The following is a 15157-nucleotide window of genomic DNA, read 5'->3' as shown; positions in this document are numbered from 1 at the left end:
ATACTTACTAACATATCAATAATGCATGCTAAATGACCAAAATAATTGGTAACAAGTATTCACAGCTAGATCATGCTAAAGTGCAATCAACTTCCAAAATTTTGAGTGACCATGAAAATTCATTTAACAGATCTCATCTTGTTTCTTCCTTTTTATAAACAATGCGTGAGTGCAGATACATTTCACGTTGATAAATTTGTTTATGAGTTAAATTCTATTTTAAAAATATCAAACTTTCTGTCCATATTGCAGGCTATGAATCCATCTTCCTAAATATAGTGAAAGTGTTTATAAGATAATCTCATTGATTTTTTTTTTTAATAAAAAATAAAGAAAATCAGTAAGACCTTGGTATTTAAGTGGAGAAGGGTAGGGAATCCCATTATCCACGTGGATTAGTTGAGTACACAATGAGCCTTGGACCCCATTGTATAGAAAATACATAAAAAAAAAATATCATTAGCATACAAACAATTAGAAATTCAATAGAGATGCAAGAGGATGGTTTCGCGAGACCTTTCCCCCTTGCACTCCCCCACTTCTCGGAGGACTTTGAAGAAGATCAGTCAAAAAAAGAAGGGAAAATCTTTGATTTGGGACTGCATATATTGGGTAAGGTTGAGTTTTTATTTGTGTTTTGAGTGTAAACCTAATGGTAATCAATGGTGAAGATTATCTTCATCATCAGTAAAGTGGTTCTCGGAGGTTATGTAGGAGATGTTTGGAAGGTTGGGATGGGAATAATAGAGCATGCAAATTGGATGCATCACATACTGTTGGTGATTCATTCGAAGATGATGGGGAAGTTCTTGCTGTTAGGGTTGGGACGGAAAGGTAAGTGTAGGAAATGGATGGCGAGGATCTGTGCAGGAGTTTCTTGTGATGGCAAAGGAAATAGTGCATGGTTTCTAGTAACAGTGAGAGGCTAAGAATATTGCACGCTTATGGAGTGAGGTTATGACAGGGGGAAGTGACAACCTTTGCAATCAGTGTTGAGGGTGCGATGTAGGATGTGATGCCTGACCATGCATCGTTGGCTGTCGATTCTAAGGATTCGAGGCTGGGTTTTCATTGAAGGATAATCATGTGGAGAAGATGAAGTGGAAAGGATCAGGTTGTGTGATTGGGGCCTGCAAATCCAAGGGGAATGGTGTGGGTTTGGAGTGGGTTGGGCCGGGTACCCTTAATATTACACATTACATCTGGGCCAGCTCTTGGGTAGTATTAAATCAGATCCAGCATATAAAAATGGTCCATCACTTGCAGGCCTGAGGCACATGCAGGCCAATCCTTCCACTATTATTCGGGCCCATAATATGTCTAAGTCAGTGTCTCGAGGGTTTGGGCCCAATGCTGGCTCTTCTATACATAAACAGAGTCTACCTATTCAAAAGATGGTGTCATCAGTGTTTTTCAAGGGTCACAGACGAGGGATAGAGCAAGCCACCCTCAAGGGTTGTTCTGCTTTCAAGAAGCGGTCAGCTAAATCTTCCTCACAAGTCAGGGGTGTTGGGTATTGGGTCCGTGGGGTTTGGATGTCAGGTTCCAGTAAGAGTCAGCAATGGTCCAGGAGATTCTGTGGGTTCAGGTGATGTATAGTGGGTGAGAACCATGGTTTTGATGAGAGATTGGCCAGTATGCATCCTTCAGATTTCATTGTTGGTGGAAGGACTATGAAGAAACAGGAAGCTTGTGGAACGATGTTCACTTCAGGGTAAGCTGGATTTTGTGGATAAACAGTGTAGTGATAGGGGAAAGCTGTGATAAGACAAGGGCTGGTAAGGTTTATTCTCATTGGATGGTAGTGCAGGAGGGTGTTAATATTTAAAAGAGGGATACATACAAAAAGGTTAGTAAAATAAGGAGAAAAAACACTGAGGGGATATGTCGGATGATGAGAGTGATATGAGCAGTGAATTTATCTATGATGATGACTTGTTATTAGATGAGTTTCTGGAGCAATACGGGTGTGTGCCTGAATATTCTGACTTTCTTGGAGATTATCATATGAGCCACCTTCTCCAATGAAAGGTTTGGAGGGAGTGCCTATTTTTTAGGATGGACTGGGTAAAGAGAAAAATGCACAGATAGAACTTTGCCTCTTCCATGGAGGAGATTAATGGGAAATATTTAGAAACCTAACAACTTGTGGACAAGATGGGGTTATGGCTGTCTGGTCCTATTGTAGACACAGTTTGTATGAATGGTGGCAGAAGGAATTTGAATTAAGGTCAATGGGAATTAGCAAACTTACTACAGTGTTCTGTTAATTAGGGGTTCAGACAGGGGCTTTCTCAATTATTTGCTGTTAGTTTCTTTTATTTATTGTTCTTGCTTTCTCTTTCTTTCTTTTGGCTCTTTTTTTTCTTTTTAAGGATTTCTTGTTCTCTTTTTGGTTGTAATCTATTTATTCTTCTTCTTTGATACATTTTGTATAATTTTTATATATAAATAAAAAAAAGAGATGTGGGGAGACAAAAAGACTGGGAGAAGAATCATTTGGAGATAAGGAAAAGGCAGCAGAGGATTGATGCATTTCGAATTAAAACTAAAGACTTCTTAAAGAGTTAAGTGTAAAATAGGTATATGAAATTCGTTCACATTGGATTACAGGGAAAAAATGAAAAAAGGCTTTGCGCTTTTAGGAGTGGTAGAATATAAAGTGGGTGATGGTCATCAGGTTTGTGTGTGGGAGGATGTGTGGATGGTGAGGGATACATCTTTTATCATTGCTTCCTCTCATCTTTGTTGTCTTTCGGCGGGGGATACATCTCTCATTCTCATTTCCTCTCATCTTTATTATCTTTCTTTTTTTAAAAAAAATGCCCTCGTTTCTTTTCTCATTTTCATTGAAGGGGATTATTTTCAGGAATCTTAATGGATGGCTATTGAGCTTTCTTCCTTGCACAGTTTATTGGTGGATTCTTTTCAGCCTTCTTATAGGAAGAATACTAATGTGCGGCTTTCTGTAAGTCTATTTTCTATCATTTAATTAAAACCTTATGTTTCTTTTCCTATTTTAATTGAATTTGGAAAGCTAAGGTACCTTCTAAGCTCAATGCTTTGGTTTGCTTACAATCCTTATGTAACGGCCCGGTCCCAACTTACGGCTTGGGTGTTACTGTAGTGACGTCTGTGTACCTGATATACTTCTCAACAGATATATACGCATCAGAAAACATAAAGATCCATCAAACTATTACTAGAGTTCTAACTGCCTAATAGATACATACAGCTATTCCAACATCCATATACAATACTGTATGATACTCGACGCATCCTCGAGTCTTACAACATTTTACAAGTTCTGAAAACTTATAACATAACCTACAAAATCGAGCTCATGGAGACGCTCACTCAAAAACAGATTGCTACCTTGCCTTAGTCCTTGCTAATCTCAACCTTGATAAGGACCTGAAAAAACAGTTTGTATGATAGGGTGGGAAACCTCTCAGTAAGGGACGATTAAGCTAATAACAGTGTGTGGCCAGCATGCTTTAAATGTTTAACAAAAACATAAACATATATAATCATCATTTCCATAATTGTAAAATACATAGCCCATTTTCATCATATGAACAGCCCCATAGTATATAACAACAATTACATAAATGTATAGACATGAAAGATAGGACACGCCCTCAAACTCTATACCATGTATAAATCCCCACAATCGGGGTTGACCGCCCCTACTGTCTTAATACAGCCTGGGTAGACGATCGCGAGGCAAACTCACACTAAGACCGCCCCTACTGTCTCTATACAACCTGGGTTCATATAGATCAAAAGTATGGTGCTCTCACTAGCAACGGATCCGTGCCTACACTATCTGTCCCAAGGGTTCCTAAAGCATATCGTGCAATTTAAGCAATTTAAACACTCTTTTAAAATCATTTCACAAAACACATCATTACGTAAAATCCGGCCCGTAGCCGTCAAATAAACTTCCTACATTTTCACAACAGTTCTAGTATTTCACAACATCAACACCTACCACACAGTTTTCCACATTCGAAAACAACCCAAAAGTAAATATAAACAATTAATATCACAGTACGGGTTTTAAACAACGAAAACAACATTTCCAACCGATGAAAAGGTCCAAAATGACAAGTACAATATTCTAAAAATATAACATTTGAATTTGACCGGTTGGTTTTGAAAATAAAGCCGGTTTACCGAACCAAGGCCCGAAAACCCTAAAACCGCCGTAACTCGATATCTAAAAGTTATTTCAATATTTCAATCGATTCATATTGTATAAATCACTGTATTAACATAACCCCCTTACTTGCGTGTGAATCGGAGTCCGAAACGACCCATAACTCAAGCCCTAGCTTTCTGAACCCTGAACCTAAACGGTTCAAAACAACGGCACGAAAACCCCGAAACCTAATACTGGAAGAACAACACTTCAATATAATCTCGTATACTACAGATCTACCGGACCAAAAGCAAAAACCGACCCTTACCTCAATTTTCGGGAAAAACTCAAAAATCTCTGAAATAAAATTATGATCTGTAGAACCTGTAGAGATTCCTTCCCTGATCCACATAGAGACGTCGGATCGTCGATTCCGGCAACACATGGCCTAGAAATCTTAGAGAGAGTGGAGTTTGTCTATAGAAAAAAGAGAGAGAGAGAGAGAGAGAGAGAGAGAGAGAGAGAATGGGAGTTTATAAAGAAAAACCTAACTTAGCCTTAAGTAATCAAAATAAATATCTCCTCCAAGATACTTATATATAAATATCTGAAAATATCTTCTCCAAAATATCTCTTTATTTATTATATATATGTATATATATATATATATATATTTTTTTATCGGGTTACTACAATATCCCCTCATAAAATTTCGTCCTCAAAATTTGCTAACTGTTTCTATTACATTGTCTAAACTCTAATTGCTCTGTCTCTAGGAAGAGCCAGCGGCCACCCACATAGCAGCCCCATCCCAAATTTATTACCTACCCTCACTTATGGCGGAGGAATACCGTGGTTACATTCAATAGTCTCGGAAGCTCACATTACATATACAAACTCTCCCAGAGACAATCCACATACCCTTACCATAAGCAAAAAGGGATACACTCACATATCTACATTACCTGTCTAACTCTGAACATCTCTGAATAGTTGAGGATCTTCTAACGTATCTCGGCCTCTAATTCCCAAGAAGCCTCCTCAACCGCGTGGTTACGCCATATCACCTTTACGAATGGTATCTCCTTGGTATGCAGCTTCCATACCTTCTGATCCAAAATTTGAACTGGTACCTCACCATAAGCTAGTGCTCCACTGATCTCTAAGCACTCATAACTGATCACGTGCAACGGATCTGACACGTACTTCCTCAGCACCGACACATGAAACACATCATGCGCCCTAGATAAGGTCGAGGGTAAGGCTACCCGATGAGCAATTGGACCTATCCTCTCCAGGATCTCAAACGACCCAATGTACCGAGGACTCAACTTGCCCTTCCTCCTGAACCTCGTCACTCCTTTCATAGGAGCAACCCTCAAAAATACCATATCTCGGATATCAAATTTCAGTTCCCGTCAGTGAGTATCGGCATAACTCTTCTGCCGACTCTGAGCTGATCTAATCCTTTCTCTGATAAGCTCGACCTTCGCAAAGGTCTACTAAACCAACTTCGGTCCCAAAATCTACCGCTCACCTACCTCATCCTAGTACAACAGAGATCGGCACCGACGACCATACAAGGCCTCATATGGTGCCATCTCAATACTGGTCTGGTAGCTGTTGTTATAAGCAAATTCTACGAGCGGTAGATACTGGATCCAACTGTTACCGAAATCCAACACGCATGCCCGCTGCATATCCTCCAAAATCTGAATCGTCCTTTCAGATTGCCCATCTGTCTGCGGGTGAAACGTTTTACTAAATGTGAGTTGTGACCCCAAGGCATCCTGCAACCCCTTCCAGAACCGAGAGGTGAAACGTGGGTCTCGATCTAAAACGATAGACACCGGGATGCCATGGAGCCGTACCACCTCCTGTACGTACAACTCTGCCAACCTATTCATAGAATAGCTGACTTTGATTGGAATAAAGTGTGCCGTCTTCGTCAGTCGATCCACCACCACTCAGATAGCATTATGTCCGTGCATCGTTGAAAGCAACCCCGAAACAAAATCCATCGAGATATGTTCCCATTTCCACTTGGGAATGTCAAGCGACTATAGTGGTCATACTGGTCTCTGATGCTCAGCCTTCACCTTCTGACATGTCAGGCATTGTCTGACAAACTCGGCCACTTCCCTCTTCATATTACTCCACCAGAACGATTCTTGCAGATTTCTATGCATTTTTGTGCTCCCTGGATGAATAGTATAGAGAGAGCGATGAGCCTCCTCCAAAATCATCCTCATTATCTCTACATCGTCTGGTACACACAACCTGGTGTGGAATCTGAGAACTCCATCCTCAGAGACATTAAAGTCTAAATGTGGTTCACTCTACAGTTTCTCCACAATCTTTACCAACTCCGCGTCGTTCAATTGAGTAGCTTCGATTCGTTCTCGTAAGGTCGGTTGAACCACCAACCCGGCAACGAAGGCCTGGGGATCCCCGTCTGCCAGCTCTACTGTCAATCTCTCTAGATCCATCTTGATCTGATGCTGCCCCACAACTGCTGAAACTGACACCTCCACTGACTTTCGACTCCGCGCATTAGCTACCACATTAGCTTTTCCGAGGTGATAGCTAATGGTACAGTTGTAGTCTTTGATCAATTCGAGCCACCTGCGCTGCCTCATATTCAACTCCTTTTGGGTGAATAAGTATTTGAGACTCTTATGATCGACAAAGATCTCACACTTCTCACCATATAGATAGTGCCACCAGATCTTTAGAGCAAACACAACTGCTGCCAGCTCCAAATCATACGTAGGGTAATTTTTCTCGTACTCCTTGAGCTGATGAGAAGCGTAGGCAACTACTTTGTCCTGTTGCATCAAAACACAACCTACTCCCTTCAAGGACGCGTCACTATAGATCACGAAGCTACCATCCCCTGAATCTCTATTAGGTAATCCCTGACCACTCTACTGCATACCACCACTAACCCTGATGGCGTATCCACACCTAACTCAACCTTTAACGGTTGAGCCTCGACTCCACACCGTTTAACAAATTCTCGAGATATAAAGGAGTGGGTTGCACCCGAATCAAAAAGAACTACAACATTATATGATAAGCTGTAAATGGTACCTGTCACCACATTGTCGGCGTTCTTTGCATCGCCCAACGTCATTGAGTACACCCTAGCCTAAACGGTGCCTCCCTGGTGACCACCTCGAGGTGCCTGGTTGCCACCTTGGTTCTGAGCCTGTGCTGAAGGGAGAGTCACTGTCGCCCGACAGTCTTGTATCAGATGCCTCGACTCCCCGCACCTGTAGCAGCCCGTGAATCGAGACTTGCACTCGCCCCAATGTTGCTTCTGGCACTTGGGACACATTGGCTTTTCCGAACTCCGCTAGGAAGCTTGAGACTGCTGTTGTTGGCCCAAAGGACCACCGGACTTCCTCCAATAACTCTTGTCAGAGCTTGATTGCGAATTCTTGGGAAAAAGCCTCTTCTTCTGATTCGCCTCTCTCTCCGCCTCCTAGATGTTGGCTTTAGCCGCCATGGCTCTATCCACAAGCTCGTAAAAGCCCTGGACCATCAACGCTGCCACTTGCGCGCGTATAGCTTGCTTCAGGTCCCTCTCAAACATACGACCCTTCTTCGGCTCATCTGAAACCATGTGAGGCGCAAACCGAGATAACTCCACCAACTTAGCCGCATACTGCTGCACCGACATCGATCCCTGAGTCAAGTGGAGGAACTCCTCAGACTTCTCCTCACGGGTAGTGATAGGGAAGTATTGTGCAAAGAATACCTCCCTGAAGCGACTCCAGGTAGTTGACACGTACCCTGGGCGCTGCTCCTTGTCCAGCCTAGCTGATCGCCACCATCTTTTAGCCTCCCCCACCAACTTGAGGGCGGCGTATTTAACCTTCTGTTTCTCTGTGCACTCAGACACCTCCAGCAGATCCTCCGATCTCTTGTAACCAGTCCTCCGCCGCAATCAAGTTTGGCCCACCCGAAAATGTCACCGGATTCGTTCTAGGGAATTGCAAGTACGTGCTACCTCTATCTGCAACCATTTGATCCTACTCCCTGGAACCCCTCCTGGGTTCCTTCTTGGCCTGCCTCGCTATATCACGGAGGAACACAGGAGCCTCAGTCTCATCCTCACTAGAGGCATCCAGGTGATTATCGCCTCCTGCCATAATCCCCTTCCCTCTGGGTTCCATCCTGTACACAGGTAAAATCCGACTTAATCATTCCACATTTAACACAATAAATGCAAATATGGAACAAGAAGATTAAACAACACGTATTCGAGACACCGACAGCCCATACACACTAGACCGTCTAACGTCTCATCTCGACATCCGAGTCAAGTCTCTCAACCTAGAAACAAAGCCATCGATGGATTTATCATGATTTTTCTGAAATCGTCATTCCCGAAAAAGCACAGAAGATCGTCGAAGGAAATCCCCCCCCCCCCCCGAGCCTACAGACTAAAACCCGACTAACTCTCTAACTTTATCTCATTACAGCCAATACTCTGGTAATTTACTCACTGACCTTCAAAATCTGCAGAACCTAGCAAACCTAGGCTGTGATACCACCCGTAACGCCCCGGTCCCAACTTACGGCCCGGGTGTTACTGTAGTGACGTCTGTGTACCTGATATACTTCTCAACAGATACATACGCAGCAGAAAACATGAAGATCCATCAAACTATTACCAGAGTTCTAACTGCCTAATAGATACATACAACTATTCCAATATCCATATACAATACTACATGATACTCGACGCATCCTCGAGTCTTACAACATTTTACAAGTTCTGAAAACCTATAACATAACTTACAAAATTGAGCTTGTGGAGACACTCACTCAAAAACAAATCGCTACCCTGCCCCAGTCCTTGCTAATCTCAACCTCGATAAGGACCTAAAAAGACAGTTTGTATGATAGGGTGAGACACCTCTCAGTAAGGGACAATTAAGCTAATAATAGTGCATGGCCAGCATGCTTTAAGTGTTTAACAAAAACATCAACATATATAATCATCGTTTCCATAATTGTAAAATACGTAGCCCATTTTCATCATATGAACAGCCCCATACTATATAACAACAATTATATAAATGTACAGATATGCAGGATAGGACACACCCTCAAACTCTATACCATATATAAATCCCCACAATCGGGGTTGACCGCCCCTATTGTCTCAATATAGCCTGGGTTCATATAGATCAAAAGTATGGTGCCTTCACTGGCAACGGATCCATGCCTACACTATCACTCCCTAGGGTTCCTAAAGCATATCGTGCAATTTAAGTAATTTAAACACTCTTTTGAAATCATTTCAAAAAACACATCATTACATGAAATCTAGCCCGTAGCCATCAAATAAACTTCCTGTATTTTCACAACAGCTCTAGTATTTCACAACATTAACACCTGCTACACAGTTTTCCACATTCGAAAACAACTCGAAAGTAAATATAAACAATTAATATCACAGTACGGGTTTTAAACAACAAAAACAACATTTCCTACCGGTGAAAAGGTCCAGAATTACAAGTACAATATTCTAAAAATATAACATTTCAGTTTGACTAGTTGGTTTTGAAAATAAAGCCGGTTACCGAACCGAGGCCCGGAAACCCTAAAACCGCCATAACCCGATATCTAAAAGTTATTTAAACATTTCAATCGATTCATATTGTATAAATCACTGTATTAACATAACCCCCTTACTTGCGTGTGAATCAAAGTCCGAAACGACCCAAAACTCAAGCCCTAGCTTTCCGAACCCCAAACCTAAATGGTTCAAAACAACAACACGAAAACCCCGAAACCTAATACTCAAAGAACAACACTTCAGTATAATCTCATATACTACAGATATACCAGACCAAAAGCAAAAATTAACCCTTACCTCGATTTTCGAGAAAAACTCAGAAATCTCCGAAATGAAATTATGATCCGTAGAACCTATAGAGATTCCTTCCCTGATCCACGTAGCGGCGTCAGATCGTCGATTCTGGTAACATGGCCCAGAAATCTTAGAGAGAGAGAGAGAGAGAGAGAGAATGAAAGTTTATAAAGAAAAACCTAACTTAGCCTTTACGTAATTAAAATAAATATCTCTTCCAAGATATTTATATATAAATATCTCAAAATATCTTCTCCAAAATATCTCTTTATTTATTTATTTATGTATTATATTATTATTATTATTTATTTATTTATAAGGCTTTATCTCTGGATATTTTTATCATTTGTGGTTACAGTGATGAGACGGATTGTCATCCTTTTTGGCATTGCTTTGTAGCGTAGATATTGTGGGACAAATGTTTTTCGACATTACTTTGTAGCATAGAGATTGTGGAACAGTAGCTTGGCCTACTCAGAGAATGTTGGGTATTTTTGGCATCTGGGGAGGCATTTTTGCATGTGTCCTCTTCAGGTATCCGAAGGGTTCAAGGATGCTACCAAGTTGTGAAATTGTTATGCTTACAATGTTTTATCTGGTTGGAGAGGAATGCCTGCACTTTTAATAGCCATTCTCTGATGCTACAGTTACTTTGGAATAAAACTGGCAATGCCCTTTGTTGTGAAAATTCGCAAGTGCACGAAATCGTAACAAGTAATATAGTGATAAAGAAGGATGTTGAACCCACGAGGACTATTTACCTATTAACTATTGAAATTGTTCTAATTCTAAATTATTTGAAAATTAAGAATGAGTATCTGGTTGGAGAGGAACGCCTACACTTTTAATAGGCATTCTCTGATGCTGCAGTTACTTTGGAATAGAATTGGCAATGCCCTCTGTTGTGAAAATTCGCAAGTGCACGAAATTGTAACAAGTAATATAGTGATAAAGAAGGATGTCGAACCTACGAGGACTATTTACCTATTAACTATTGAAATTGTTCTAATTCTAAATTATTTGAAAATTAAGAAAAGTGGTGATTTTGAATCTGAAAAAATAAAATAAAAACAAATAAAATTAAATCAACTAAATACTTAAAAAGAAGAAGATTTCACCAAATAAGAAAACACTTAAGGCATCCGACTCACCTAACCAATCCAATCCCAAATCCTAATCACGCAATTAATCAATTATCATCCTATTTGACGGCGAAATATTCTACCTTATCTAAGACCCTCTCTCGAGTAGAATTAGAATTACTCAAAATACGATAACCCACAATATGTCTATGCGAATTTAAAAGCATTTGAGTACATTAAGATTAATAATATTTCACATAAAAGCCACGTAAATCATGTTGGCACATTCGTGTCTTTCGTTCAATTCATGACATACATCATACGAAGCTAAACTACATGCATCATCTCTCGAATTAACATGCACAACAAGTCGTTCAACTATTGGTCAGATAATTGAAAGCATTAAACTCAATGATGTATACTTAAAAGGAAATAAAATTATGATCACATAGAAATAAGATTTGGAATTGTCATGGAGAGGTTACATCATAGCCTTAGCAATAGCAATTAGCCCATAATAGAATCAAAATAAACCATAATGATTCTAGAATTCATATTGAAAATTGTACAAAGAGAAGATGAAAGAATTAAAAAGGAAACTGTATGTTGATTGAGAATCTCAATCTTCAACAACTCTAATTCGGCCTCTCTCTTCTTCTTCTTTTTCCAAGCTTTGAACTCATCTCTAATGGTGAAACAAATCCTCCTCTCTTTCTTCTAGCTTCAAATCCCCTCCTTTTATAGAGCTCTGGTCGTCCTCCATTCTTATCTCCCCAAAACAAGATCATCCAAATCTCCTCCTTTTCTGCCGCCGATTTGATGTGCGATTTTCTTTATCGAGCTCTTCCCATCTTCAAAAATATTCAACACGAAAGTTGTGGGATTTTTTTCTTAGCTTTCTGAAGATATCAAGATCTCTCTTTTTGGAGTTCTCTAGCAAAAATTATGCTCCAAATACTGAAGGGTGTTTCAGGAAATTCGAGAGAGGAATTTGAGTTTGAAAAGAACTTTTGATGAAGGGAATTTGAATTTGAAAAGGAAAGTTTCCTCCTTATCTCATGGCTCCTTTAATTTATTTATTCCTAAACAAAAATAAACAAAATAAATCAAACTCTAATAAATAATAAAATTAAACACAAACTAGCATAAAAATAAGAGTGAAAGTATGATAAAACTTGTATAGAAATTAAACGCATCACCCTCTTTATCACCCTATTCTTCAGGTTGCTTCAGAGGAGGGCTTTTCTGAATTTTCAGCAACATTGCTGGTGTTGTTGCCTTGATGTCGAATACTCTTTTGTTTTCATTTCGTTTCTCTTTTTTCCTTTTTTTTTTGTTTCTTAGGAGGATGCTTTATCCTCCTCATTGCATATTATTTCTCTCTCATTGCAATTTCTTTTTTGTAAAATACTTTCTGTTACACCAAATGAAGACAGCAATTGTTTGATTAGCAGCCATCATTTTTCATGATGAACTATTTCAGCATTTATTTAATATTGCCTATATGGTTATAATTTTGGTTATCTAAATGCTCGGTTATGTCTGGATTTCATCACTTCTAGAATTCCAGTAGGTTTAAACATGCAAGTATCCATAGTTAGATCTTTTTAAGGGAACTTAGCCTGATCAACTTTTCCAAGTTGTAATATTAACTTTGTTCATGCTCTAATGCTTGGGCAAGGATCAATGACATTACATTATTTCATTAGCTGTTTCTTCAGAGCCCATGAGTAAAGATCATCCGTTGGATCCTTATTTTGTAGTGTTACATTTAGTTAATAGCAAAGGGAAATCCCTGAGAAGCAGTATATTTATGAAACTTTTTTCTCAGTCTATCTATTTCCATACAGCATCATTCAGAAGGCTAGTAATGCATTGGAGGTTTTAAGGGAAGTCCTTGATGCTGTTACCCAAAATGGTGAGGTATGTTGGCTGATTAATATTCTTTTACCCTGTAATTTCTTGAATTGACATTGCTACACTACATTTGATTGACATTTCTAGTTTATCAATGCAATTCTAATTCAGAATGGTTTAGGTTTCATGATCTTTTCTTCTTTTATTATATATATATATATATATATATATATATATTTAAAAAAAAATCATTATTTATATATGTGCATGTGTATTTTAGCTAGGTTATGAGGACATTTGAAGTATTATAAACCTTTTAATTTAATAACACTTCTAACTAGTCAAAAAGCTTAGTGAGTGCTTGGTGGTGGTGGTGTCACTGTCACCCTATGAAAGCCTGTATTCAGCTTAAAGGTTCCAAGTCTCAATGGAATCTTCTGCTCAAAGATTAAAATATGGAAGAGCCAAAAAGACTGCTTTGTGCCATCAAAATCTTTGGCGTCACGGGCCTAGTGAATGGTGTTGTGGTGTGTTAGTTGATGCAAGCGTGGCCTTTGTGTTTTTGAATGTCAGGCCTGTTACCCTTTTCTTTATGTAGCAAAGACACTGAAAGAAAGTTTAACAGCAGATAGAGGCTAAAAATGAAGTAGGATTGAATCTGGATGTAGGATGTGGAAGTTGGGGGTTGAAAAACCTACATTTGAATCAAGCACGAAATGGCAGCTAACAATTAGTCAAAGGCTATGTAGTCCAAGGCTACAGCATCTGTCAGCCTTTAGTCACAAGTGCCGCCAATCTAATCTTAGTCATCCAAACTTGTGAAAAGTCAGATGCTAGTCACATGACTATTCAATAAAAATTAAAATATGATTCCTGATCATTAACTGAAAATAAATAAGTGTAAGAAAGGAAGAAATCAGAAGTATCAAGTTAAGGTAACTTTATGGATTTTCCTGCATCTTTCTTTTTCTAATCATTGTGAAACCTTTTAGAAGCTCAATTGTGTTGCAGATAGCTTAATCTTTTTGTTTATATATCAACACACTAAACTTTGAGTTATCATTGAGCTTGCCACTCAACTGATTAACTTGTTGTCTTGTCATGTAGTGCATTAGTATCAGTCAATTGACAGTTAACAATATTTTTAGGGAGCAAAGGATGAGTTTACGCTAGATCTTGTGGAGCAGTGTTCATTTCAGAAGCAACGAGTAATGCAGCTTGTAATGACATCTCGGTAAGGTGTACTGATAAAGTAGTAATGGTCCATCTTGTCCCACTAATCTATTTTTGGTCATTTGTTTTTTCTTCTCCACCAAACTGTAGTTTCATGAAGTGCCGTTTTTGAATTATTTTTCATTGTGGAATATGAGATTGATCAAAAAATTTTTGGTGGAGTTCAAAGAGTAACTTTTTCCTTAGTTCTAAATCAGCTGCTGTGTAGGTTGATTCTCACCAAATTGCATCAGGAAAACACTAGTGTGAACCCATGCCATGCTTGGTATTGTTATTTACATAAAATTATAAAAGAAGTATTAATTCCTTTTTTCCAAGGATTGAACGCATGAAATAATTCCACATTTGTTTGAATCAAAAGTTATAATTCATACATTTAAGACCTAAAAGGAGTATGAAGAGTTTTTTTTTTTTTTTTTTGATAATATTATTGTTAAAGCTTGATATACATTGTTGGCCCACAACCTAATAGGCTATTACCTTAAGCTTTTAGTAAAAGTGGTAATCTAACATTGTATCGGAGCTAGTTGCCAAGAGGTCCTGGTTCTAGTCTTGTTTTATGCGTTTATTATGTGGTGTTTAAGAATTATAATCCCTGTAAGGATTTACTTGTTAGGACCAGGGGAGTCTTCATAAGCGGGCTTGATATAAATGGGTGAGCACCAATAATAAGAATAAACAACAATACACTAATCTCCCTCGTGCTCTGTTTTGCAAAAAGATTCAGCATTCCCCTAACATTTGAAAAATTACACGGACCTCCCATGTCAATTACATGGTGTAAACGGTATTGACTTTTTGTAAATCTTTGCTCTTATGATTCAAATGAGTCCAATCTTCGAATCTGACTTCTGTCAATCAGACAGCTACGAGTCAATTCAATTGAGACTTGAGATTTACTCCCAATTGAGGGAATGCAAGTGGGCATATGGCTCGTGAAGGGAATGCTTGCGT

At 39.0% G+C, this 15157-nt stretch overlaps 1 protein-coding gene across 2 annotated transcripts in view; it reads left to right on the top strand.

Moving 5' to 3' along the window:
* The window catches only part of LOC131159735 (TOM1-like protein 5), an 83972-nt gene that overhangs the window by 57725 nt on the left and 11090 nt on the right, over window positions 1–15157 (top strand). For both annotated transcript variants that reach the window (XM_058114877.1, XM_058114876.1), the window contains exons 8-9: window positions 12964–13036; window positions 14119–14204. In XM_058114877.1, coding sequence (XP_057970860.1) covers window positions 12964–13036; window positions 14119–14204 — 159 coding nt within the window. The remainder of the gene's footprint in view (window positions 1–12963; window positions 13037–14118; window positions 14205–15157) is intronic.

The sequence above is a fragment of the Malania oleifera genome, chromosome 7, assembly GCF_029873635.1.
Source record: "Malania oleifera isolate guangnan ecotype guangnan chromosome 7, ASM2987363v1, whole genome shotgun sequence".
Classification (NCBI taxonomy): Eukaryota; Viridiplantae; Streptophyta; class Magnoliopsida; order Santalales; family Ximeniaceae; genus Malania; species Malania oleifera.
The sequence above is the reverse complement of the archived record's forward strand: the minus strand, read 5'-3'. Positions and strand labels throughout refer to the sequence as shown.